The 26,028-nt window shown below is 39.4% G+C and overlaps 1 protein-coding gene and 1 long non-coding RNA gene across 4 annotated transcripts in view; one reads left to right on the top strand and one right to left on the bottom strand.

The window, feature by feature from the left end:
* Positions 1–760, bottom strand: part of LOC127417294 (uncharacterized) — a 511,839-nt gene extending 511,079 nt beyond the window's left edge. Inside the window, exon 1 of the long non-coding RNA XR_007893247.1 lies at positions 693–760. This is a non-coding gene — a long non-coding RNA (uncharacterized LOC127417294). The remainder of the gene's footprint in view (positions 1–692) is intronic.
* An 8,775-nt stretch (positions 761–9,535) lies between these two features.
* LOC127417282 (zinc finger protein basonuclin-1-like) lies at positions 9,536–19,598 on the top strand. 3 transcript variants are annotated; one of them, XM_051657187.1, is made up of 5 exons: positions 9,536–9,765; positions 13,010–13,112; positions 13,653–13,888; positions 14,515–16,286; positions 18,099–19,598. In XM_051657187.1, the coding sequence occupies exons 1-5, from the start codon at positions 9,757–9,759 to the stop codon at positions 18,619–18,621; spliced, it is 2,643 nt and encodes an 880-aa protein (XP_051513147.1). In that variant the 5' UTR covers positions 9,536–9,756; the 3' UTR covers positions 18,622–19,598. The 3 variants fall into 3 exon arrangements, with proteins under 3 accessions (XP_051513147.1, XP_051513148.1, XP_051513146.1); XM_051657188.1 differs by having other exon boundaries at positions 9,538–9,765; positions 13,688–13,888; positions 18,027–19,598; XM_051657186.1 differs by having other exon boundaries at positions 9,538–9,765; positions 18,027–19,598.
* Positions 19,599–26,028: the final 6,430 nt, after the last annotated feature.

Here is a 26,028-nt window from a genome sequence, read left to right as displayed (position 1 = left end):
AAGGTCCCACAGTTAACAGTGCATGTCAGAGCACAAACCAAGCCATGAAGTCCAAGGAATTGTCTGTAGACCTCCAAGACGGGATTGTATCGAGGCACAGATCTGAGGAAGGGTACAGAAAACTTTCTGCAGCATTGAAGGTCCCAATGAGCACAGTGGCCTCCATCATCTGTAAATGGAAGAAGTTGGGAACCACCAGGACTCTTCCTAGAGCTGGCCGCCTGGCCAAACCGAGCGATCGGGGAGAAGGGCCTTAGTCAGGGAGGTGACCAAGAACCCGATGGTCACTCTGACAGAGCTCCAGCGTTTCTCTGTGGAGAGAGGAGAACCTTCCAGAAGAACAACCATCTCTGCAGCACTCCACCAATCAGGCCTGTATGGTAGAGTGGCCAGACGGAAGCCACTCCTCAGTAAAAGGCACATGACAGCCTGCCTGGAGTTTGCCAAAAGGCACCTGAAGGATTCTCAGACCATGAGAAACAAAGATTGAACTCTTTGGCTTGAATGGCAAGCGTCATGTCTGGAGGAAACCAGGCACCGCTCATCACCTGACCAATACCATCCCTACAGTGAAGCATGGTGGTGGCAGCATCATGCTGTGGGGATTTTTTTCAGCGGCAGGAACTGGGAGACTAGTCAGGATCGAGGGAAAGATGAATGCAGCAATGTACAGAGACATCCTTGATGAAAACCTGCTCCAGAGCACTCTGGACCTCAGACTGGGGCGAAGGTTCATCTTCCAACAGGACAACGACCCTAACCGCACTGCCAAGATAACAAAGGAGTGGCTACGGGACAACTCTGTGAATGTCCTTGAGTGGCCCAGCCAGAGCCCAGACTTGAGCCCGATTGAACATCTCTGGAGAGATCTGAAAATAGCTGTGCACCGACGCTCCCCATCCAACCTGATGGAGCTTGAGAGGTCCTGCAAAGAAGAATGGGAGAAACTGCCCAAAAATAGGTGTGCCAAGCTTGTAGCATCATACTCAAAAAGACTTGAGGCTGTAATTGGTGCCAAAGGTGCTTCAACAAAGTATTGAACAAAGGCTGTGAATACTTATGTACATGTGATTTGTTTCGTTTTTTTATTTTTAATAAATTTGCAAATATTTCAAACAAACTTCTTTCATGTTGTCATTATGGGGTATTGTTTGTAGAATTTTGAGGAAAATAATGAATTTAATCCATTTTGGAATAATGCTGTAACATAACAAAATGTGGAAAAAGTGAAAAGCTGTGAATACTTTCCGGATGCACTGTATACACTATAGTGGACAATAGGGCCATTTTCTATATTCACTGTGCATTATCACATTGAGAATCAATGGGTTCATCTAAAAGCTAAAAAATGTTGCGTGCAGAGGCTTTATATGGAGTTAGGATGAAAATTACGAAACTATTCTGAGACCAGTAAAGACAGACAGCTGGAGGTTAAGTCATTCACTAAATAGGGAGCATCCTATAGCTTTCCTCTGCAGCCAAGTGCATTCACTCCTAACATCCAACCAAAAGTTCAGTTTCAGGCTGCAGATTATGTTTGGACCACTCAACATGTTTGGCAGAGATTGGATAATGGTAATCAGTACATAGATTCAGAAATTATCCTGTATAATTTTATTTTAACATGGATGGCAGTGATTGGAAGTCAGATAATTTTTATTTCTATATAGTTTTTTATTTGTGCTTTTCCCAATACACATTGCTCCAAAGCAGCGTACAGAAAATCAGCTGTAATGTCTGTAACATTTCAAAAACATGAAGAACCAACACTCCTGGAAACATAATAAACAATTTGATAAAAATAAAAAAATAGATTTTTAATATCTTGGTATTATTTAAAATTTCACAACTTAGTGGACATCAATATATGTGGACATAAATTTTTAGTAAAACTATTTGCTCTAGAATTTTTTTTTTCTTTTTTGCATCGTTTTTACATCTTTTTTAGGTGTATATATCAAAAAAGTATAGAAAATGCACACAGCAGTCACTTTCAGGTCTCAGGATGATATATGTAATATATTATTTATTCTTTTTATGTGTGCGCATGTGTGTGTTGGGTCCAGTAAAAACACTGGCGTGACAGTTTAAGCAGAAAAAACATTGCTGTTGAGCGCTGATTTTCTATAATCTTATAATACAAGAGGTTTTTTGTTTGTTTTGTTTGTTTGCTATGAAATATAATGCCCCTAGTTCATCACCAATCCTCCACCAAATTTCACAATGGGTGCGAGACACTGTGGCTTGAAGACCTCTCCAGGTCTCCGTCTAACCATTAGACGACCAGGTGGAGGATCAGTGATGATCTGGGGGTGCTTCAGCAAGGCTGGAATCAGCCAGATTCGTCTTTGTGAAGGACGCATGAATCAAGCCACGTACAAGGTTATCCTGGAAGAAAACTTGCTTCCTTCTGCTCTGACAATGTTCCCCAACTCTGAGAAATGGTTTTTCCAGCAGGACAATGCTCCATACCACACAGCCAGGTCAATCAAGGTGTGGATGGAGGACCACCGGCTCATGACCCTGTCATGGCCAGCCCAATCTCCAGACCTGAACCCCACTGAAAACCTCTGGAATGTGATCAAGAGAAAGATGGATGGCCACAAGTCATCAAACAAAGCCGAGCTGCTTGAATTTTTGCACCAGGAGTGGCATAAAGTCACCCAACAGCAATGTGAAAGACTGGTAGAGAGCATGCCAAGACGCATAAAAGCTGTGATTGAAAATCAGGGTTATTCCACCAAATTTTGATTTCTGAACTCTTCCTAAGTTAAAACATTAGTACTGTGTTGTTTAAAAATGAATATGAACTTGTTTTCTTTGCATTATTTGAGGTCTGAAAACACTGCATCTTTTTTGTTATTTTGACCAGTTGTCATTTTCTGCAAATAAATGCTCTAAATGACAATATTTTTATTTGGAATTTGGGAGAAATGTTGTCAGTACTTTATAGAATAAAACAAAAATGTTCATTTTACTCAAACACATACCTATAAATAGTAAATCCAGTGAAACTTTTGCAGTTGTCTCTTAATTTTTTTTCCAGAGCTGTGTATATGTGTGTGTGTGTATATATATATATATATATATATATATATATATATATATATATACATATATAAAACCAGGTAAATGTTTAACACTTAAAGGAAAAGTTCACCCGAAACTTTCAAGCTCCAAATAACACACAAAGGCAGCGTAAAAGTAATCCATACGACTCCAGTGGTTTAATCAGTATCTTCTGAAGCAATACTATTGGTTTAGGGTGGCAAAGGGACCAAAATGTAACTCTTTTTTTACCATAAATCTTGACATCCGCAGTCTCCTTGGTGACACATGCACAGAGCCATATACAGCATCACATTTTGGTCCGTTTCTCACCCAAAGCTGATTGTACCGCTTCAGATGACATGGATTTACCCATGAGAGACGAGTGGATTTCTTTTATGCTGCGTTTATGTCCTTTTTGGACCCCATTGACTTGCATTGTATGGACAAAAACATAATACTGTATAGGCTATCCTTCAAAAAAATCTTTGAGTTCCTCAGAAGAAAGAAAGTCAAAAAAGTCTTTTATGGTGTTTTTGGGTGAACTATTCCTTTAATACTTACTCTAAACATTTACCAGCTACTAAACACATACACTAATTCCTTTCTCTGGCACTTTGATGTGTTACCTTCAATTTAACTTTATACATTCCTTATGAAGTGGTTTGTGTGTGAGAGAAAGACACATGAAAGAGTGTGTTGCAGAGTGATAGTGACACTGACTGGTGCGCGTGTGTGTTTTTGTGTGTATCTGTGTGAGTGAGTATGGACTGCTGGGCGTTTGGGTGTGCAGTGTTTGGCTGGTAATTCTGATCGTGTCCCCTGCTGAAAGATTCCAGAAGCTTCTCCTACTCTCAGGGGCTCCTGGGTCATGCGTTTGTCATCATGACCTCTGACCTCTCAGGCCAGCGTGGCAGCAGGAATGCAGAAGATGTTTACGCTGTTGAGACTGATGGAGTCCAGGTGTCCAATTCAATCGCTACATTACTCTCTCTCTCTCTCTTCTCTTTCTTTCTGTCTTTCCTTCTTATCATTCTCGGTATCTCGCAGTCACTCCTTCTATTCTGCTTGAGCTATTTGTTTTATTTCACAGGATAAAACACAGTATAATTTCAGCATACCGTTTTCAATGTTGAATTCTGTTAGAACACCTCTGAGCTTTGTATTCTAGTGGCAAAAGATTATTATACAATAATATGCACCAAAATGGAATAAAGAAAGTGCACGCATTGTCAGCGTATGTGTCCATCTATCAGTCTATCATTGCATCTGCTGATGGCTTTGTGAAGTGCTCTCTAACTTCTGGAAAGTTTTCCACTCCCCACCACCCTGTCCATTTAAAAGGCCATTAAATTGTGTTGTAATGCAAACGGTAATTCTAAAGAGACCAAACAGGTGTCCGATGTGCAGGCAGCGTGTCTAATGTAGCTATTACATGGACAACAGCAGATTATCATAAAAGCATCTCTCCTTAATGTGGACTGGACTGATCAATAGCAGACTGGTGATGAGACACACACACACACACACTGCAGACTGGAACTGATATGCGCTACACTTTATTAATCCTCTCTAGTAACTCACACACACAGTATTGATAAAGGTGTGTTTACGTTCACTTTGTGGTTAAGAGCCGTTTGTTGTTCTGTTCATCTGAAATTTTCTGAATTCCAGCAGGGTTCAGGTTGGGGTTTAGGATTATGGTTCAATTAAGGTTCTGGATGATTTGGGATAGTGTGAGGGATTAAGGTTAGAGTTAACGTTACCCCATTTACCTTTACTCTGCCTCTCTATACATCTGTATTCGCTTTGCCTGGGTCTCGTTCCTGTTCATCTGTGAGCGGATAAGAAGAGAGATGTCAGAGGTCACGCTGCTCCTCCACAACCATCTGACGTAACATCTTTCTGAAAGTAGCATGGCTGTTTGGGTTGAGTATGAGGACTTTTCATGGTTCACCGTGGCCTCCAGCTCGTTCAAAGACTGTATTTTTAGACCCACTATGAGATAGAAGCTGCTCTTCGCTGCTCTCTGTGTTTTTGAAGTACTCTCCACAGGCACAACGCTTTTACTGATACCTTTTTGGATTAAAACGATCCTCATTAAAGCACCATGAGCGTTTTCATCATTCCAGTGGAGTGAGAGAAAGCTTATTTAATGTGCTGTGAGCTTGTTACGTTTCATATCATTTTGTTAAGTTCTTTGCAATAATCTATCAAATGCTTTGAATCATGACATGTTGCAATACTCCTTCCTATTCCAGGAATATATGCAGAAACAGCTATAACAGCTATTAAGTATGCCATTCGTTGTTTGGTTTCCTTGAAAACTGTAAACACTGGCTCTGGGGTGCAATAAAAATAGTGCGCTGTTTATTTGAGCATCCCGACCGCCCGACACGGCGACACTGACTCAACCAATGGCATCAGTTTAGGGCGGGACTATCTGTTTGTTTGGTCAATGGCCGATGGGGCGAGTATTCGTAAAAGCTATTTGAAAACAATTGCTGCATCCGAATATCCATACTTCCCTACTATATAGAATACCAAAAACAGTATGCCAATGGAGTAGTATGTCCGAATCCTCAGTATTCATAAAAGAGTAAGTGAGAAATACTCTGATGACCCACTACATCTGGTGTGATTCTAAAGTTTGGATCGAGTGGACACTTTACTATCCCATTATGTCTCGGGAGCTGAGGAGACGTCACATTCAAAACCAGCGTGATCACACGGGAGGTCGGTATGTTGTTTCAATACTTCCAGGACCCTTTGATCGGCCACATTATGCCAACTCACTAACATGTTTGCATCAGCCCCAGAATGTTTGCCTTGCCCTGTGATGCGACCGAATGCACGTCACATTTGCAGCGTGGGAGACCTGGGTTGGAATACTGCATTGAAACCAGAAAGTAATCGCATTCGCTTAACTATTGATGAGCACGATTCGAAGGTTGCATTTTTCCTTCTAACCAGGTACTAGAAACAAAATGTTTTTAATTTTGGTTCGTTCTGAGCACAACCTGTATTTTACGATTCAGAAGTTCTGCAGCCTCCTTTCCAAATGCTAAATGGTTAGAACAAAATAAAAGAACAGTTAATAACGTTCTTTTTTTAAATTACAGTACTCTGTGTTAATGGGTGGGTGAAAAACTAGTTGCAGTATTGCCAGATCTCACAAGAGAAACAAGCCCAAAATAAGCCACTTGCCTCACCAAAATAAGCAAAAATAAGCAATTAATTTATTTTTCCTTTGAGGTGGATTTATCTGCTTAAATATCTTAACAAGCATACAGTTAGGGGAGCCTGGGTAGCTCATGAAGTATTGACGCTGACTACCACCCCTGGAGTCGCAAGTTCGAATCCAGGGCATGCTGAATGACTCCAGTCAGGTCTCCTAAGCAACCAAATTGGCCCGGTTGTTAGGGAGGGTAGAGTCAAATGGGGTAACCTCCTCGTGGTCGCTATAATGTGGTTCGCTCTCGGTGGGGCGCGTGGTGAGTTGTGCGTGGATGCAGTGGAGAATAGCGTGAGCCTCCGCATGTGCTAGGTCTCCGCAGTAACGCGTGGATTGAGTCAAAACCCGGCGGCATCAAATCTGTATTAATGCATCATATCTAACAATAATTCATTGAAGACTTGGAAACAACTGAGAAATGTAGTTTTTACCTCTAATAATGTTTTCCTTGTATCTGAGTGAGCCGTGCATGTACAGTATATGTAGTAATTATACATAGTGGTTAAAAAGGTCTTCATTCATAACGGGCAGTTAGGCAAAGAAATGTGTGATTCAGCAGTTTCCTTCAGGATCAAAGCACACATTTAACTTTTTGTGGGGTAACATGAACTGGTGTAGTTCCAAAAATGTACAGTGATAAACCCTTTGGCCTTTGGTTTCATGAAAAAATGATTGGAACGAAATTAACCGGTTATAACCGATTATCAGCATTTAAAAATAAAGTTTTCACTCCGGAACAACTGAAAATCATTTTGTTCCTTTTTTCGGTTTCGTTCAGCAAAAAACTTATTTTCAGTTTTCATTTTTGTTCCTTGAACTGTTTTTAGTCCCTGCCTCTAACATTACATTTTTACTACACTGATGGTTAGGTTTAGGTTTTGGTTTGGGGGTTCAGTTTACAAAATATTAATTCTTCTTCACTCTATTACAGCCTAAACAGCTGAAAACAACTCTTTACAACACACTATTTAACCGGCCGAGAAGTGCGGCCTTCATCAAAAGCAGTACATACTCTGAAAGAACGTGATTTCAGACGCAACTTATGTTTATTTTTGCAATTCTGTTTGGTGGCACAGAAATTAATCTGATTCTTCAGTTGTAATGTCAAAATGTTAATGGGTCCCTTTATGCTAGATGATTTTATAGAAGTTGACTTTAAAAAAGCTATACATGCAGTATATGTATATGAAGTGATGCGTGTTTGCATGCGATCACTGTTAGCAGTCAGTATCAGCCAGCGCTCAGCGTTATGCCAACTCCAGACCGCAGCCTCAGGGAGAAGATCAGCAAAAGTAATTCTGCCTTTAAAAAAGCAATCTTACAAACAGCAGTACTGCAATCCAGCCAATTTCTGTATGTTGATTTGATAAGCATCCTCTGGGTCCCACCGCACGACTGCGGGCTTCCCATGTGTGACTTCATAAAATTTGCCTCTTACAAATAAAGCTTTGATCTCCTGTAAGTAATACAGATTTAACTGAATATTTCAAGCTTCATTAGTTACACAGTAATAGTTCCTGCCATTTTGCATGTTGTAAATGTGCAGTTATGGAGAGGAGATGCCCACTTACTCTGTGTCGGAGTGCTAAAAACCTGTTAAAACCTGCTCTGTAATGAATTAAACACAGCATGTTTTTACCTGCTATGTAATTGGTGTATTAAAATGCCAGGTGATTGTGCACAGTTTTTGATGAACCTCAGTTTAATGTCAACTCATCAGCACGGTACATACTGTATAAACTTCAAGGAGAGATTTTCGTGATTGGGTGTTTCTTGAACTTCGGGCACTTTTAGCATTTATAGTATGTAAAGTCTCGTTAAAACATTTTTCATATTTACTTTTTTAATTTGTCCACTAACAGTGTATGTACATACATCACATGTGATTTATGACATGTTTGTAATTTCTTCTGAAAGATACGAAAATTCCCAGCGTGATGTCATTTCCACCATATATCTAATTCTGTAATGTGTTTAATTTCAGGTTCATTTCATAGCTAATCTTCTATGTATCTTAAATACACACAATTAATTCATATGTTTACACTTTTTGCATAATTTGGTAAAATTACGGCTTGATTGAAAATAACGGCCAATAAAAATATTCTGCTTACAAGTGATATTTTCCTTGAATTTTCTTTGTTTTCTTCAAACATCACTTGTCTCATATTTTATCTCTAGCATGCTCTTCACTGACACTTCTGTCCACTTGGTTAACAAGTACACTAACTTTTGACATTTTATGCGTGGTGGAAATGAAGCCAAAACTGTGGGACAGCTGTAATTTTGGGAAAATGGATAGAAATCATTTTCACACAATAAATACTGGAATGATTTATGTTTATTACACAGTTTTAAATGTGATCATTTGTATTTTTATAATAGATTTTCATAGTTTACTTTTGAAAGTCTGGGTCTGGAACAAGGCTAACACAGTAAAATCTATACATATAAAGCATTTAAAAAGTACAAAAAATAAATGAAGTAAAAAGTTAACAGTTCAGTTTGTAAATAAGTTAAGATGCTTATATATAAAAAGAAAAAAGTAAAAATAATGAAATCTGTTCATTTGATGAAAATGAACCCCGGGGACATGAAATGGCCTGAAACTGAAGAAACACCCATGTAGAGAGGCACTATTACCAGAAACTTTCTTCAATGGATTTACTGAAATGTTCTTTAATTCAAGTGCTCTTGGGATGCTAAATGATTCATTGAAAAATCCTTCATATTGTTGAAGCTTCAGTCTTTTAACTCTCAGCGTTTGAACGATTCAGAAAGAAAGTGTTTTTTGTAAAGAACATATGTCTGTTAGGTTGTCATCTCATAAAAGCTTTGTGGGGGTTTTTCAGTATTTTCAGTAGACAGTCAGAATAACACCAAACAAAAACATTCTGGCGAGCAAAAGGCATCGTTCTGAGATTGATCGGGGCTGTTAAAGCGTGTGCACACACAGTGCTGGAGTGTCTTGTGCTGGGCTGCATTGATTTCATGCATTACTCAAACTGCTGGAGAGAGTGTTCAGGTTCAGCGTCTCTCCTGACTGACTGCATTAGGAGCCTCCAGCCTTTGTGATTCCTTTTGATCAAATCTGTGTGAGAGACGCATGTCGTGGCCTCATCCAGCCAGCTGTGAGGAGACCGGCCTGCCACCCAATGGGGGAGGGGTGTGTGTGTGTGTGTGTGTGTGTGTGTGTGTGTGTGTGTGAGTGATCTCCTAAGGTGTGAGGCAGAGAGTACAGCGAGTGGGAGGGTCTCATTCCAGTCCCAGTGCCCACTTCCAGCACACTCCTGGACGCTACAGAGCGCGCTCATACACTCGCACGGGCCTGTGCACTCAGAGCAGCAAGAGAAAGTGTGTGTTGTGTTGTGTGGGTGAGTGAGTGATGGATCTCACGCAGTAGAACTTGTACGGACAGGAGCTGTTGGAATGGCAAACTGCTGGGAAACACTGCAAACTTCAGTCTGATCAACATGTCTGAGGTGAGAAGTTTTCTTTTGCGTTTCTTTCCTTTTACTGGCTCTACAGAAATTATACTGGAACAGTGGATGTGGATTGTGAGTTATTTCGATTTTTGTTACAGTAGAAAACAATAATTGTTTTAAGGTTGGTCATTCAATTAGTTTGCTTCTCTGTGGGGGTGTTTGTGGGGAGGCCACTGAATCGACAACTTTTATTAATCAATAAAAAATGATACTGTATTGGTCATGATTTAGCTGAATTCTTCTCATTAATGTGAATATATTCGTAAATATTATTTGTGAACGAAGTTAATATAGTTTTATATGAATTTAGCAATTTGCTTACTAAATCTTTCAGGAGAAACTTTTTTGTAGTGTTAAAATGTGTTCACAATTGTGAGTGTGTACATGTTTATACTACATTGTGGGGATCAAATGTCCCCACAAGGATAGTAAAACCTGAGATCACCTACATTGTGGGGCCCAGCCAGCGGTGTGTGTGTGTGTGTGTGTGTGTGTGTGTACAGGTTTTACTATCCTTGTGGGGACCAAATGTCCCCACAAGGATAGTAAAACCTGAGATCACCTATGTTGTGAGGACCAGCCAGTGGTCCCCACAAGGGAAATGGCATATTAAATTGAAAATGCAAAAAGGTTTCTGTGAGGGTTAGGTTCAGGGGTAAGGTTAGGGGATAGAATCTATAGTTCGTACAGTGTAAAAATCATTATGTCTATGGAGGGTCCTCATAAGGATAGCTAAACCAACATGTGTGTGTGTGTAAAATAAACAAATGGAATATTAAAAACACTCGTATCAGTCTGTCAGCATTTCCACCGAACTCTTAACACACATTCAGACTCTGTGGAAGACTTTTTGTTAATGGGATGTTTGGCAGACACAGACAACAGGAGACGATATTATTCTTTCAGTTTCTCTAAAGCAATTTCAATTCCTGGCAGTTTTAAGAGGTCTTCTTTACCTCTCGCTCTTTGTTCAAACACTGATGCGTTTGAGTCCCTTAGTGGGACTAAGACCCTGTTTCTTGGCGGGCGTAAATGGCCTTGGGGCGTGAAAGATTTGTGTGTTTGTGTGCAGCATTCATTAAGCTTGTGTTGATCTGTCACCGCTGTTTGGTGATACAGGCCTGTGCTGTGTGATCTGTCCGAGTGGAACTGTTGCAGGTCTACGGCTGCTTCTTTTCTCTGCAAATACTCACATGTCAACTAATCTTAAACTTTATGGTCCTGGTAGAACTACAAACTTGTTCTGTGTGCAATATCTGCCTGAAATTCCTTTTTTGTTTTTTTTTAGGTAAAACCATATCAGTTAATATTTTACTAGTGAACTTAACATTTTACACTGGAAAGTAATTTATTTAAAAAGCATTTATAAGAAGGACACACAAATGCAATATACATTGTTTTCATGGAATAAAATGATTTATTATATCCAAACTATACTTATGTTCTTTTTTTTTTTTTTTAAATGTCATTATTTGTAAAATATGACAATCTACACAAAAAATAGTCTTGACAATCATAGCGTCAGCCATTAAGCTTTGTTATTTTACTGCTTGTGAAAGCATTAATTACCATGTTTCAGATCTAATGCCGTGTGTGTGTGTGTGTGTGTGTGTGTGTGTGTGTGTGTGTGTGTGTGTGCGTTTAAACCATGCTTGTATTACTGTATATCATGTTTGTGTGAAGAGGTCATTCTGTTTTCATTTAAAGGTCTCAGGTTCTGTCCTACTGCATGAAATCTGCTGTGTGTTCAAAATCAAATCTATTGGCTTTCTGTAATTAACCATACAGTAATACTTCATTTTTACTTTATTTTTATTTATTTATTTTTATTTATTTTATTTTTTTTATCAAAATGTATTGTATTACTTGTTTAGACTTCACTTTTCCTTTGCTGGTATTGCTTACCCTGAAAAACACAATAACAATAAAACTGTAGAGAGAGAGATAAAAACAACAAATAAGGCAGCATACATAATATCCCATTAAGAGACATTTTAAATTGATTAAAAAGTTTATAAAAAATTTTTTTTTACATAAAAACATTTAATGTATTTTGTTATTTTGACTGATGACTTCTACTCTACGGTGACTCTTGTAATGTAAATGTACGTACTTTTGGAGGTTTAAAGGTGTATGTGCATTATCAGTTACTGAGGCAGAGAGCTGCATAGTGCTTTTCGGTCAAATCTACAATAGCAGGACTACATGCAGGAATATAACTGGGCCTTTTATGCCCTTTTCTTTAAAGTACCAATACAAAAGTAGTTTTGATGTTTTCTGGCTGTTATCTTGTTTTATCGTAATGTAATTTTGAATCTTGGATGATCAAGATTTTTAAGAATAAAGTGTCTATAATTAATAAGACGAAATTACATGAAACCTGTGTGAACCGCTGCAGAGCTGTGTGTATATGTGTATGAGTGTACAGAGTTTATGCACTGTGGTCCAAAAATCTGAGACCACAAGTGAACGTGCATATATTTAGCATTCTTTACTTATCTAATGCAAAATTTCAAATGATGTTATTTAGAAGTTAAATGTCTATTTTTATTATTGAAATTACATAGTGAAAAGTTCAATTCAAAATTGTACATGAATGTTTTAGTATTTGGTATGTTCTTCTTTTGCTTTAATGACAGTATGTACTCGAGCTGGCATGAGCAGAACCTGATGATCCATGTTTTCCCAGCATGATTTGAGAATGTTCCAAAGAGCATCTTGTGTGCTTCAATGGAAGCAAGGAAATCTGATCGTACAAAGAAGTAAACATGGTCAATGTTACAATGTACAAATATGCCTATTTGATTGGTGATCAAGAAATAGTACAGAATCATAAATGTATAATCTTCATTTTGCATCTCAAATGTTTAAATTCGTAAAAAAAAATAAAAATAAATACAGTTTAAATGAAAAAACAAAACAAAAAACAATTCCAATGTGCTCTCAGACTTTTGGTCCCCACTGTGTTTATAATGTACATTCATTTATATATAATACATTTTTTTAAGTCAATTTGAACTTGCTACACACTCATATACACACATATACTGTATATATATATATATATATATATATAAGTATGAGTGTGGATTGGAAATGACTAGTGAAAGCATAACATATATAACATTAGGAACTATATGTTCCTATGAAGGTATAGGTATGCAACACAGAACACAGTGTGTAACATCTAAATCTGTATTTGAGCACTTTTTAAATGATATTGTTGTGTGTGCTTGAACAGGCTATTTGCTGTACGGTGGTGAACTGCAACTGTGACAGTTTCAAACCAGGTAAACTGAGGCGGCGACTCTGTGAGCACTGCAGACATGGCTGGGTCGCCCATGGTGAGTTTCACTTTTAATACAAAATTACATTCACACAAACATGTTTGGAATCACTTTTAACCACATTTTTAATGTCCTTTACTGTAAATGCATTCTCTCTCTCTCTCTCTCTCTTCCCCTCTTTTGTCTTCTGCACTTTCTATTTCCATGTTAACCTCTTCTCACTGCTTGACATAACTATTTAATTATCATATTGAAATAAAAATCTGTTTATTCTACAGTAATCTGGCTCTTGATATTTCTTTCCTCCTTAATGTAACATTAAAGCTATGTGACTTAAAAATGGACTCCCAAGATCATTTTTGTTCCTCTTAATAAAATGTCTTATTCATAGATGATGAAAATGTACATTTTACAAATGTACATTACAATTAAATTTTATTGTCTGTAGTCTTTCAAACATTAATTACTAACTCTAACACGATTTAAATACATATGTAACATGTTTATGTCAGCATTCCTATTACATTTTTAAAATCGATTTGCACACTTAAACCCACGACTGCAAAATATTGATTTGTCTGTTCTGCTGAATTGCAGCTTTAAGTAAACTGAAAGTTCATCACATGTACCAGGGCAGTCAGGTGGAGATCGTTCACTCCAACGTGGTGTTTGACATCTGTAGTCTGATGCTTTATGGGACCCAGGCAATCCCAGTGCGTCTAAAGATCCTTCTGGACCGACTCTTCAGTGTTCTTAAGCAGGAGGAGGTCATTCAGATTCTAAACGCACTGGACTGGACACTACAGGACTATATTCGCGGTTACGTCCTGCAGGTGAGCTGCCGATCTCCTCCGTTCACTCGACTGATTTATGTTCCAGCTAAACCCCACATGCTGGGAGTGTACTTAAATGTGAGATATGTAATTAGTTTTGTCACTTTTTTCCTCAAAGACCCAGTGGTGGGCCACCAAGATATCTTAGCTCTATTTGCTTATCAAGTATTCAGGTACTTGAATTTAATTCATGGTAATTCCTCTTGTGGAGAATGTAAAGTTAAAGCCTCTTCAGACCTCCAAATGAATGCTGTATGATGAAAAATTTATTCTGGGTACAACATGAGGCTGCTGCGTGACTTTCAAAGCCTGCTGGCACTCAAGAGTAATTACAGGCGGACTGAAAGACTCACCCAACTCCCCTCTGATCTCTCCCCTCCCTTCCCACTCAGACAGGGAATCCCGCATCAACTAAATGAAGAAAAATTACACTCCAGAATGAATTACTCTGCTGCAGTAATTAGACCTCTCATGTCTGCATGCATTAGATCTATGGATGACTTGTTAGTTAGGAACAGTGTCAGTCTGTCAGAAGTTATGGAGTATTTTAGGGTCCAAGTGCATAATATTGGTTGGGTTAAAATTCATAATGCAAACGGAATTCCTTTGTGTGTATGTGAATGTAGGATGTGGCTGGTAAAGTATTGGATCGGTGGGCCATAATGACTTTCGAAGAGGAGATCGTTACGCTGCAGCAGTTTCTGCGTTTTGGAGAGACAAAGTCCATTGTGGAGCTGATGGCTCTGCAGGATAAGGAAGGACAGGCAGTTGTTGTTCCAAGTCCTAGAACCAATTCCGACATCCGCAGCTTCATCGAAAGCAGCACGCAGCGTTCCGTGCGGCTGCCTACTAAAACAGAAACGGCCAGCTGTAGTAACGGACATCATTTTGAGACTCTAGTGAACAGTATGGCCCTCATGCTGCCACTGCAACTGCTGAATTCTGTTCCAGCACCGTTGCTGATCTCCAGTACTGAATCCAGCCGCCAAGAGGCACAAACGAGACAGGAGCCATCGGAACTAAGCCTCAATGGCACTTCTCCGTTCAACACGGGGCCTGTGAGGGCTGATGTGATGCTAGATGCAGAATCTACAAAGATAGAAGCAGAAGAGTTCAACGTGAGTGGAGACTCCTCTCCCTCCACTCCCTGTACACCCTCCATCACCTCTGAAATCACACAGATGTCCCCTGAGAGCAAGATGAAGTGTTCAGAGAAGAGTGGAACCATGAAGAAGGGTCGTGTGTTCTGTAGTGCCTGCGAGAAAACCTTCTACGACAAAGGCACGCTGAAGATACACTACAATGCTGTTCATTTGAAGATCAAACACAAGTGCACCATCGAAGGCTGCAACATGGTGTTCAGCTCCTTACGCAGTCGGAACAGGCACAGTGCTAATCCAAACCCACGGCTGCACATGCCGATGAACCGCAACAGTCGGGACAGGGACCTGCGGGGCGGTCTGAGCCCGAGGCAGGAGGATGATGGTGAGGACGAAAAGAGGGAGTTTGGATCTGTCCCAGAGAGCAGGACCGTCTCAAGTTTCATCATCCGCAACTCCGAGCCCAAGCTGCACAGCTCGTTCTCCAGCATGAGTCAGACTGGAATCCTCTTTCCTAATCTTAAAACCGTTCAGCCTGTACTTCCGTTTTACAGAAGCCTGGTGACCCCAGCAGAACTGGCTCATACGCCTGGCAGCCTGCCCTCTCTCCCACTGCTGTCCTCCTCTGTGCCCGTTAATGCCAGTAACGTGGAGACCAGCTCGGAGCCAGTGCCCAAGAAGAAGTCTAGAAAGTCCAGCATGCCCATCAAGATCGAAAAGGATGAGTTGGCAACAGAAGAGGAGACGCCACCCCTCAGCCCCTGTACTGACACAGAAAGGTGCGATGTCATCAGCATGGGATGTGTAACGTATGGAGAACCTGTGGACTGTGACGTTCGTAATCAATCGAGCCCCAACTCGCACAACACAGAGCTGGAGATCAGTCATATTATCTCGCCGTCTTCTCCTTTTCTCTTTAACACCAAACAGAAGGAGAATGAATGCTCCAGTGAGAAAGAACGGGAGTCCCCAGAATGTGAGGAGCCACCATGCAGTTCACAGCCAGACCAACCCTGTGGCCACAATTGCGAGGAGAGAGGGCACCGATCGACCAATTTAACATTGCACAGAAACATCGTAAGCAACAGTGAAAACTGTGTAGACGGCTGCAGTGACCCAGAGACCGTATGCACAGATGATAGAGAAGAAGTGTCCCGCCCATGTGAGATCTGCAATAAGACTTTCAAAAACCCTTACAGTGTGAAAATGCATTATCGAAATGTGCACTTGAAGGAGATGCACATGTGCACTGTGGATGGCTGCAATGCTGCATTCCCCTCCCGTCGCAGCAGGGACCGGTAAGAGTTAGTGTTAAGGGAAATTAATAAATTTTTAATGCATTAAAATATGCCATAATATTTATTGTGGTAAAGGAATGTTCCAGGTTCAATATAAGTTATGCTTACAGCATTTGTGGCATAATGTTCATTATTACAAAAAAATTATTTTGGCTTGGCCCTCCTTTGCTTTAAAATAAAGCAAAGATCTGGGTAAAAATGAGGCACTTACAATGGAAATGAATGGGGTCAATCCGTAAACATTAAAATGCTTTCTGTGTTTTTGAAAGTATAGCCACAAGATGTAAACATTATGTGTGTTAACATGATTTTAGTGTGATTAAATCACTTACTATCCATTTCTGTGTAAAGTTTTATCCAATTTTACAACTGTAAAACAACTTTACAGCTCAAATAATACATAAGTTTAACAGAAGAATTAATGTGTGTTTTTATAAAATTATATTTATGCCTTTAAACCCTCCAAAAATTGGCCCCATCCACTTCCATTTGAAGTTCCTCACTGTAACCTCGATTTTTGCTCTTTTAAAATAAAAGTAGGGATGAGTCTAAATAAATTTTTGTGGTAATCAACATTGTGCCACACATGTTGTCGATTGAGCTTAAATTGTTTTGAACTCTGAACATTACTTTAATGCATTGGGGTTAGTGTGAAGGTTAGAGTAAAAGTAAATACATTTCTATATATTAATATATATTTATTTTATATATTAAAGTTTTAGTTCCCCCTAAAAATAATAATTCTCTCATCATTTACTCACCCTAATGTCGTCTCAAACTCATATGACTTTAGTTCTTCTGTGGAATAAAAACAAAGTATTTTGAAGGATGTATGATGTTTTTTTTTCATACAATATAAATCAATGGTGTCCAAAACTTTCAATCCCCAAAAAAGACATAAATGTAGCATAAAGGTAATCTATAGGACTCCAGTGGTTTAATCCACTTCTAGTCTTCTGAAGCAATGTGATTGCTTTGGGTGAGGAACAGACAAAATTTAAGTCCTTATTCACTACAAATCTTGACATTCACTATAATTCTGGAAAACAGTGCAGGCTTCAAGATGGTGATGCTTTGTTACTGTAAGCGGTTGCCAGGTCCTTAATCGTGGTATCATTATACATCAATAAGATGTTGCATTGTCATTTTCAAGTGTTTACCATCAACCTTTTGGCCAACACGGTACATTTTAAAATTATCCCAAAAAAACCCACGACTCTATCTTTATCACTTGTTTCTAAATTTTCAAAATAGCCCAACTGGTCTTGAAAACCACAAACCTGGCAACAATGTCTGGTTCGTGTACAGTTCTCTGCACATGCGTCAAGTGCATGGAAGTGTGTGACTAGAGATGCCAAGATTTATAGTGAATAAAGGCTTACATTTTTGTCTGACCCAAACTGATCGTATCGCTTCAGAAGACATGGATTAAACAACTTGAGGTATATGGATTACTTTTTTGCTCCCTTTTGCACTTTTTGAAACTTGAATGTTTTGGACCCTTGTTGACTTGTATTGTATGGACAAAACGACCTCATACTGCAAAATATCTTCATTTGTGTTCTGCAAATGAAAAGAAGTCAAATGAGTTTGAGACCACATGAGAGTGAGTAAATGAGAGAACTATCATTTTTTGGAGAACTATTCCTTTAAAATGGTTTTAATAGATTAAAATAAGCAATAATTTAGAAATAAACATGTCAGTTTTGTCTTCAAACATTTTTGTTTTTAATTCTCTAGACACAGTGCAAACCTGAATCTACACCATAGGCTGTTGACCAAAGATCATTCAGGAACGTCTTCTCTCCGCAGAGAACATCCAGACGTCCCTCACAAAGAGTCCCTGAGCCAGATGTCCGTCATCTTTAAAGGGAGCAACCGCACAGGCCTCGTGTTCCCCATGAGTAAATCACTGGAAAGAGCAGATGAGCCAAGAGAGGACGCAGTGGAGGAAGAAGCCGTATTAGACCTGAGCACCAGAGGAAGTGCACACTCTTCATGGGACTCCGATGTGGGCAGTGAGGAAGGGCTCCCTCTAGAGGACAGTGATGAGAGTTGCGATGGAATGAGTGTTGATGCGTCCACATTTCCGCCATGCCTCAGCCAGCAATCCAGCAGCTCCTCACCCATTACCTGCCATCTGTGTCAGAAAGTTTACAGCAACAAAGGCACATTCAGGGCTCATTATAAAACAGTGCACCTTCGTCTCCTCCACAAGTGCAAAGTTCCAGGATGTGACACTACGTTCTCCTCCGTTAGAAGCCGCAATCGACACAGTCAGAATCCAAATTTACACCGTAACCTTGCCATGAATACCTCCCTCAATCAGGAGTAGGTCAAATATATTTACGCACACATATATACACAGAGCCATATTCTCATAAATATAGTCATAGAGACACTCTTGTCCATTTAGGTTCGAAAGCGCTCTTTACACTGTGTGTACTGCACATTCAAGAGCAATGTACATAACTGGAAAGAAACATCCATCAAAGACATGTTTAGATATGTTGTTCATCTCAAACGTGATGACTACTTAGAACCTTTCCCGGTCACACTTTATATTAGGTGGCCTTAACTACTATGTACTAACATTAAATACATACAAGACTATGTATTTACTGTGTAACTACATGTTGTTCTGCAACATTACCACATTTGCTGCTACTGAGGTTGAGGTATGGGTAGGTTTAGGAGTAAAGGTAGGGTTAGGGTTAGGAAAAGGGGTTAGAGTTAGGTTTTGGGGTTAGGGGTAAATTTAACAGTGTAACTACAAATGTAATTAAATGCAAGTACTTTAAATGTAATTACAATGCAACAACATGTATGTACATAATAAGTACATTGTATCAAATGATTAAGTACATAGTAGGAATGCCACCTAATGTAAAGTGGGTCCCCCTTCCCTTGAATTTATTGACTTTTACAGAGCAAGACCTATATTACATATAGTTTCTCACTTTGTGGGTTATGAGATGTTTTTCAGTCGCAGAGCAAATAATTGCTATGCAAAACGAAAGAGACACTCCACCATATGAGAAATCATATGCAGAACTTAGAGATCCTTGAAAAATATTCCTTGCTATTATATTTTATCCCCCGCCCCGTTCATTATCCAAAGCCACAAAAAGATCATGTATTGATTTCCTTTTCTGCACTTATTCATTGAGGGAACACATCTCTCCTCAGCACGAGATTTAAAGGAACAGTTCACCCAAAAATCACCGTTGTCATTTCGAACGCATATAACTTTCTTCCGCAGAATATGAACGAAGATATTTCAATGGAGATATGATGTCTGTTTGTCTATACAATGCAAGTGAATAATGACCAAAACTTTGAAGCACCAAAAAGCACATAAAGGCAGCATAAAAATAATCCACAAGACTCCAGTGGATTAATCCATGTCTTCTAAAGTGATCCAGTTGGTTTTGGGTGAGAACAGACCAAAATGTCACTCCTTTTTCACTGTACATCTCTCCATTCCAGTCTCTAGGCACGATCATGATTTTAAGCACGATTACACTTCCTAGTGCTTGACACATGCGCAGAGCACTAGATGCGCTATAGGAAGTGTAATCGAGTTTGAAATCAAGATTGCCAAGGAGACTGCTGTTGTCAATGTTTATGGTGAAAAAGGAGTTACATTTTGGTCTGTTCTCTCCCAAAATTGATTGAATTGCTTCAGAAGACATTGATTAATCCACTGGAGTCATATGGATTACTTTTATGCTGCCTTTATGTGCTTTTTGGAGCTTCAAAGTTTTGGTCATTATTCACTTGCATTGTATAGACAAACAGACATCATATCTCCATTAAAATATCTTCGTTCATATTCTGCGGAAGAAAGAAAGTTATATGCGTTTGAGATGACCAAAGGGTGAGTAAATGATGAGAGAATTATAATTTTTGGGTGAACTATTCCTTTTAAGACAGAACACAGATAGCGCATGAGAGAGTGAGTGGGAGAGCAACAGTGTTAGAGTGTGGTGAAGTAAGCGAGAGAGTGAGTATCAAAGAGAATGAATGTGATTGGGAGCATGAGCTGTTTGACTGATGGTGCAGGGCTTACCTCATCTTGTACTGCAGTGAAATTTCTCATAGTATACTAGTGTTCATTTACTGTTCTGTTTTTATTACAAAGCAATCAGTGAAGATTTTGTTGCCATTTAAATCAAAGTGGTCTTTGAAGAGGCTGTTGTGTTAAGTTATTGTGTGTGTTTTATCTTGTTTTATTTGTTATTCTTGTGGAGACCAAAGATTCTTAATCCAGGATGGTGTGTGAGGCAGAATGAACAACTAGAGCATGCAAATGTTTTAGAAACATCAGGCTGCACACAAGAGTGCCCCTGAATGCTTTAACACAGGCTGAACTGAAGACTGAACTTTTGACCATTTTTAAAACATTCTTATATACACATAATGATGTTGCTTTGCTTTACTTTATGAAGCACATGATGCTTTAGAAAGGTCTGGTTTAAACACATACGACTGAAAAAGCAAATAAAAACTTTTTTGTAGTTATGTACATATTTATAGTCTTACACTGGCAGAGCAACAAAACCCACACAAGTATTTTTTTTTTTTTTTTCTGTTTAACTATATGTTTTGTGTATATAATAATTTGTAACCAGAAAGAAAAAAAAGGAAAAGAAAAATATATGTGCTGTAACTAAAGCATTCTGTTTACTGTTCCAGATTTGCATCAATTTTAAAATGATGTCAGTGATTTTTGACTTTTGAAATTTTTCAGTTGATAAGCAGGATTAACTAGGTTATAATACAGATCTAAACCTAACTCAGAATCATTTATTCATGTTCTATTGAATATATTTTTTGTCTGTGTTAATAAACAGTTATTTAAAAACATCAGTAATATTAACCATTTCACATTCAGTTAATTGTAACAAATTTAATATATGGGTCATTGATGTGATGCTCATTTATCTTTTCTGTCCAAACCTATTAATGTTTTTCATAAAAAACATTCAAATGCATTTCATACAATGACCTGAATACACTTCTGTGATGAACATGTTTTACATTTCTGAATTAAAACTCATTTTGAGATTTTGTATCAAAAGGCAAACATGTCGACATTGTGTAACTGTCCTGAGATCATACAGAAAAGTCTCATTAAAAGGCTGAAATTGTTAAAAGTAAACACAAAGGCGTCGCTAGGCCAAAACGAGCCCCATGTGATTTCTGTTCGGAACTCCAGAGCAGATCACTTCACGTGCGCCAGTGGTACTGTGATGCACGCGCCACGCTCACGCGAAAACCAGGCTGCAGCCGCGCTGCGCAAATGCTTCTTACAGATCAACTGCCCAGGTGTTGAGCTAATTAAATGATATTCATCCCGTTCGGGGTTTTACATGCGCTAAATATACTTCTTATCTGAAAGGCGCATTTGCGCTGCGCGTTTCAACCCTGGTTTTCACGTGAGCCATCACAGAACCACTTGCGCACGTGAAGTGATCTGCTCTGCTTCATTCTACTGTATTCCTGAAGCGCGCGCGTGTCAACCTGTAGTATAAGAGAGCGGATTACTTATGCAAGTGAGACACCGGGCAGATGACAAAAAGTATGCAACCCATTTTAATTCTACTGAAAATGATCTAGTTTTAAGCGCTGAAGAGGAAACCTCTTGAACAAAGCCCCAATATTATAAACTGCACTGAGGAGCAAAAGAGAGGTTAAGTTTTTCAAATTGCGCATCACCCTTACTCAAATGTATCCCTTCGATAATCAAGACAAGCAATTACAACCCTCCAATGTTCAAGACAAATCTACGCCTTTGTCTGTAACCATAGTGACAGTGACTAAAAGATGGTGATGTCCATAACACCGGCATATCTTATCACAATTGCTGCCACATTATTAAATAAATGAGTCCAATCAAGGCGCAAGCTCATCCATCAGATCATAATTAAATGACAGTGGCTTTGAATGCTATTTAACCATGTGCAGAGTGCAGCATTTGTGTCGCGTGACTCGCGCCCGTGAGCAGCCAGTGGAAGACAGCTGCTGAATCTTCGGATGACATGCAGCTCATTTCCCTGTCTCCGTGAGTTAACAAAACCCCACATGAAACACACGAGACACACAGGTGTACAGTGCAGCATGTTTCTCACTGTACATGACATAACTAACAACTGGTTGTCCAGTGCGGTTCCGTTTACACAGCACAGGTTTGCCGAGAATGCGATTGTGAGACCTGAAATTTGCGGGTGTCAGTTCGGTTATAAAATACGGTCACTCTCGTAAATAACCAAACTGTGTGTGAACTGAACCGTATTAGGCACTCAAAACAGGTCTGACAACCGTGTTCTGCTGCTGTGTGAACGTGGCCTATGTGACTTGATGGGTGAATGATGAAAGGCTAGAAAAACACCTTGAATGTAGGCTATATAGGCATGAAACAATGTAACAAAATATGGGGGGGGGGGGGCAGAACAGCCCCTAAAGTTTTGAAATCCTACAGATGCCCCTGCTGCAGAGAACATGGTTAAATCTGTGAATCATGTAAAGAATATTCAACACATTGGAACATCTGAAAACAGGTGAATAGTGTTTAAAGATTTCAGAAATGTGTCTTTGTTGCGAGAGTTTCAGTAATGGTTTGGGAATTTGGGCCTAAAGAATTAGGTTATTTTGATATCAGTCAAGAAAGAACTCTTGCAGTGTTTTCAAGAATAAATTCAGACCTTTAACATAACTTAAATTTTCATGAAATGCACCCATGTAGACTACCTAAAAAATGCCTAATGTAGGCCTAAGTGTACATAAAAAAATACATTAATTTTTTTTTTTTTTTAAACTTGCCTTAAAGGTCTTCCCAGCATGCTACAGAGAGGAGTGGGAAATACTTGAGTATTTATAGGATTATTTATCTGAACATTTGGCTCCACCTATTGGTTAATTCCGTCAAATGCCTGGTCTTCTTGGTCAGCCAAAGGACTCAAGGCATTGCCGGTCTAGTTTGGTTTCAGTAGCTCAAAGGGATAGTTCAATGAAAATTCTCTCATCAGTTACTTACCCTCATGCTATAGTATATTTTTCTACATCATAGTGTATTTTTATATATCAAACATAGAAAAGTACTTATATAATAGAATAGCCTGAACTTTGTGTGACCCAGAAGAGAGCATATGAGGTTATTAAAAGTGTTTATGCTGCAAGAAACACACAGTGCACTCAGCTGTAGCAGAGACAATGGTACCATGATATGAGAAAGCACTGGGAAACACAGCTAAGTTAAAAATTAACACAGCCAATGGTCAAAGTGACCGTATTATGCTCGAGACTGTTATATTTTATTTACTCAAAATATATACTTTATAAAAATAATAATAAAGGGGCATAGACATGAGGTAATACCAGATAACAAACTGTATAAAAGATGAGGGTCTGGACCAAGAGAGTCAGATCTCAGCTGACATCTCAGGTTTGTTGTTCTGCTCAATAAACTCTAACCTTTGACACCTGGAACTCCTGACTTCGAGAGTTTTCTTACTGAGAGGGAAGAAAAGTTTTCCACGCTCCATGACAATGCCATCCCAGATGTGTATGACTTTCTTCTGTTGAACATAAATGAAGACTTTTAGAAGAATATTTCAGCTCTGTTGATCTATAATGCAAGTGAATGGTGGCCAGGAATTTAAATTAAAAAAAAAAAAAAAAAAGCAACTAAAGGTGGCATAAAAGTAATCCACATGACTCCAGTGGTTAAATCCCTGTCTTCAGAAGTGAAATAAGTGTGGGTGAGAAACAGATAAATATTTAAGTCATTTTTCCTATAAATTTCCACTTTTGACCAGCCCCGACCAGTAGGTGGCGATATGCACAATGAATGCAAATCACTAAAAAACAAAAGATTATGGAAAAAGGGACTTTTTAGTAAAACATAAATATTTAACTGTTTCTCACCCACGCTTATATCGCTTCAGTAGACATGGATTTAACCACTGGAGTCGTATGGATTACCTTTATGCTGCCTTTATATGCTTTTTGGAGCTTCAGATTTCTGGCAACCATTCACTTGCATTGTATGGACATACAGAGCTGAAATATTCTTCTAAAAATCTTCATTTGTGTTCTGAAGAAGAAAGTGAGTAAAAAAGGGTGAATAAATAAGAGATTTTTCATTTTTGGGTGAACTATTTCTTTAAGCAGGGCCGGGCTTGGATAGTAGTCAAGTCAAGTAGTCAAGTACTACTTCTTGGATGGCAGACTACACAGGGAAGATCGGAGACTTTAAGCCTGTACTTTTAATTCTGTAAATTTACCAGCTGGGACATAACATATATTGGAGTCAAAACCCAGTTGCCCACCATCCTCCAGAAGTCTCAGAGCATTCCAGGTCAAGCCTGATCTCAAAAGCTAAGCATGGCAAGTAGAATTTCAATGGGAGATGGCCAAGGAAGATCAGATGCTCTAGGCCTATACTTTCATATGTCTAAATTTACAATCCATAGGATATAGAATAAGTAGTCAGAACACCAGTGTTCACATCAGCCCATACTCTCGATACATGCCAGCTTTAGCCAGAAATCAAAAGCTGTGTATGGTGGGCTTGGTTAGTACTTTTGGAGACTGCCTGGGATGATCAGATGCTCTAGGCCTATTCTTTTAATTGATTAAATTTACAACCTGATTGGATCTGATCACTCAGTTTAATCGGTGATAAACGCAGCAAAAAAAAAAAAAAAAAAAAAAAAGAGATAAACGTCCTCTCACTTTCAACTGCTTTTCTTTTTAGCAAACTTAACATGTGTAAATATATGTATGAACATAAAAAGATTCAACAACTAAGACATAAACTGAACAAGTTTCACAGACATGTGACTAAAAGAAATTGAATAATGTGTCCCTGAAAAAAGGGGGGATCAAAATCAAAAGTAACAGTCAGTATCTGGTGTGGCCACCAGCTGCATTAATTACTGCAGTGCATCTCTTCCTCATGGACTGCACCAGATTTGCCAGTTCTTGCTGTGAGGTGTTACCCCACTCTTCCACCAAGGCACTTGCAAGTTCCCGGACATTTCTGGGGGATTAGCCCTAGCCCTCACCCTTCGATCCAACAGGTCCCAGACGTGCTCAATTGGATTGAGATCCGGGCTCTTCGCTGGCCATGGCAGAACACTGACATTCCTGTCTTGCAGGAAATCACGCACAGAACGAGCAGTATGGCTGGTGGCATTGTCATGCTGGAGGGTCATGTCAGGATGAGCCTGCAGGAAGGGTACCACATGAGGGAGGAGGATGTCTTCCCTGTAATGCACAGCGTTGAGATTGCCTGCAATGACAACAAGCTCAGTCCGATGATGCTGTGACACACCACGCAAGACCATGATGGACCCTCCACCTCCAAATCGATCCCGCTCCAGAATACAGGCCTCGGTGTAACGCTTATTCCTTCGACGATAAACGCGAGTCCGGCCATCACCCCTGGTGAGACAAAACCGCGACTCGTCAGTGAAGAGCACTTTTTGCCAGTCCTGTCTGGTCCAGCGAAGGTGGGTTTGTGCCCATAGGTGACGTTGTTGCCGGTGATGTCTGGTAAGGACCTGCCTTAAAACAGGCCTACAAGCCCTCAGTCCAGCCTCTCTCAGCCTATTGCGGACAGTGTGATCACTGATGGAGGGATTGTGCATTCCTGGTGTAACTCGGGCAGTTGTTGTTGCCATCCTGTACCTGTCCCGCAGGTGTGATATTCAGATGTACCGATCCTGTGCAGGTG

This window comes from Myxocyprinus asiaticus, chromosome 26 (assembly GCF_019703515.2).
Source record: "Myxocyprinus asiaticus isolate MX2 ecotype Aquarium Trade chromosome 26, UBuf_Myxa_2, whole genome shotgun sequence".
Lineage (NCBI taxonomy): Eukaryota > Metazoa > Chordata > Actinopteri > Cypriniformes > Catostomidae > Myxocyprinus > Myxocyprinus asiaticus.
The sequence above is the reverse complement of the archived record's forward strand: the minus strand, read 5'-3'. Positions and strand labels throughout refer to the sequence as shown.

What these genes read in the sequence shown, in the direction of transcription:
- LOC127417282 (XM_051657186.1), top strand. An exon ending in ACATGGCTGGGTCGCCCATG is followed by an intron (nt 13,113 to 13,652) that starts GTGAGTTTCACT and finishes GCTGAATTGCAG; the next exon opens with CTTTAAGTAAACTGAAAGTT. An exon ending in TTCGCGGTTACGTCCTGCAG is followed by an intron (nt 13,889 to 14,514) that starts GTGAGCTGCCGA and finishes ATGTGAATGTAG; the next exon opens with GATGTGGCTGGTAAAGTATT.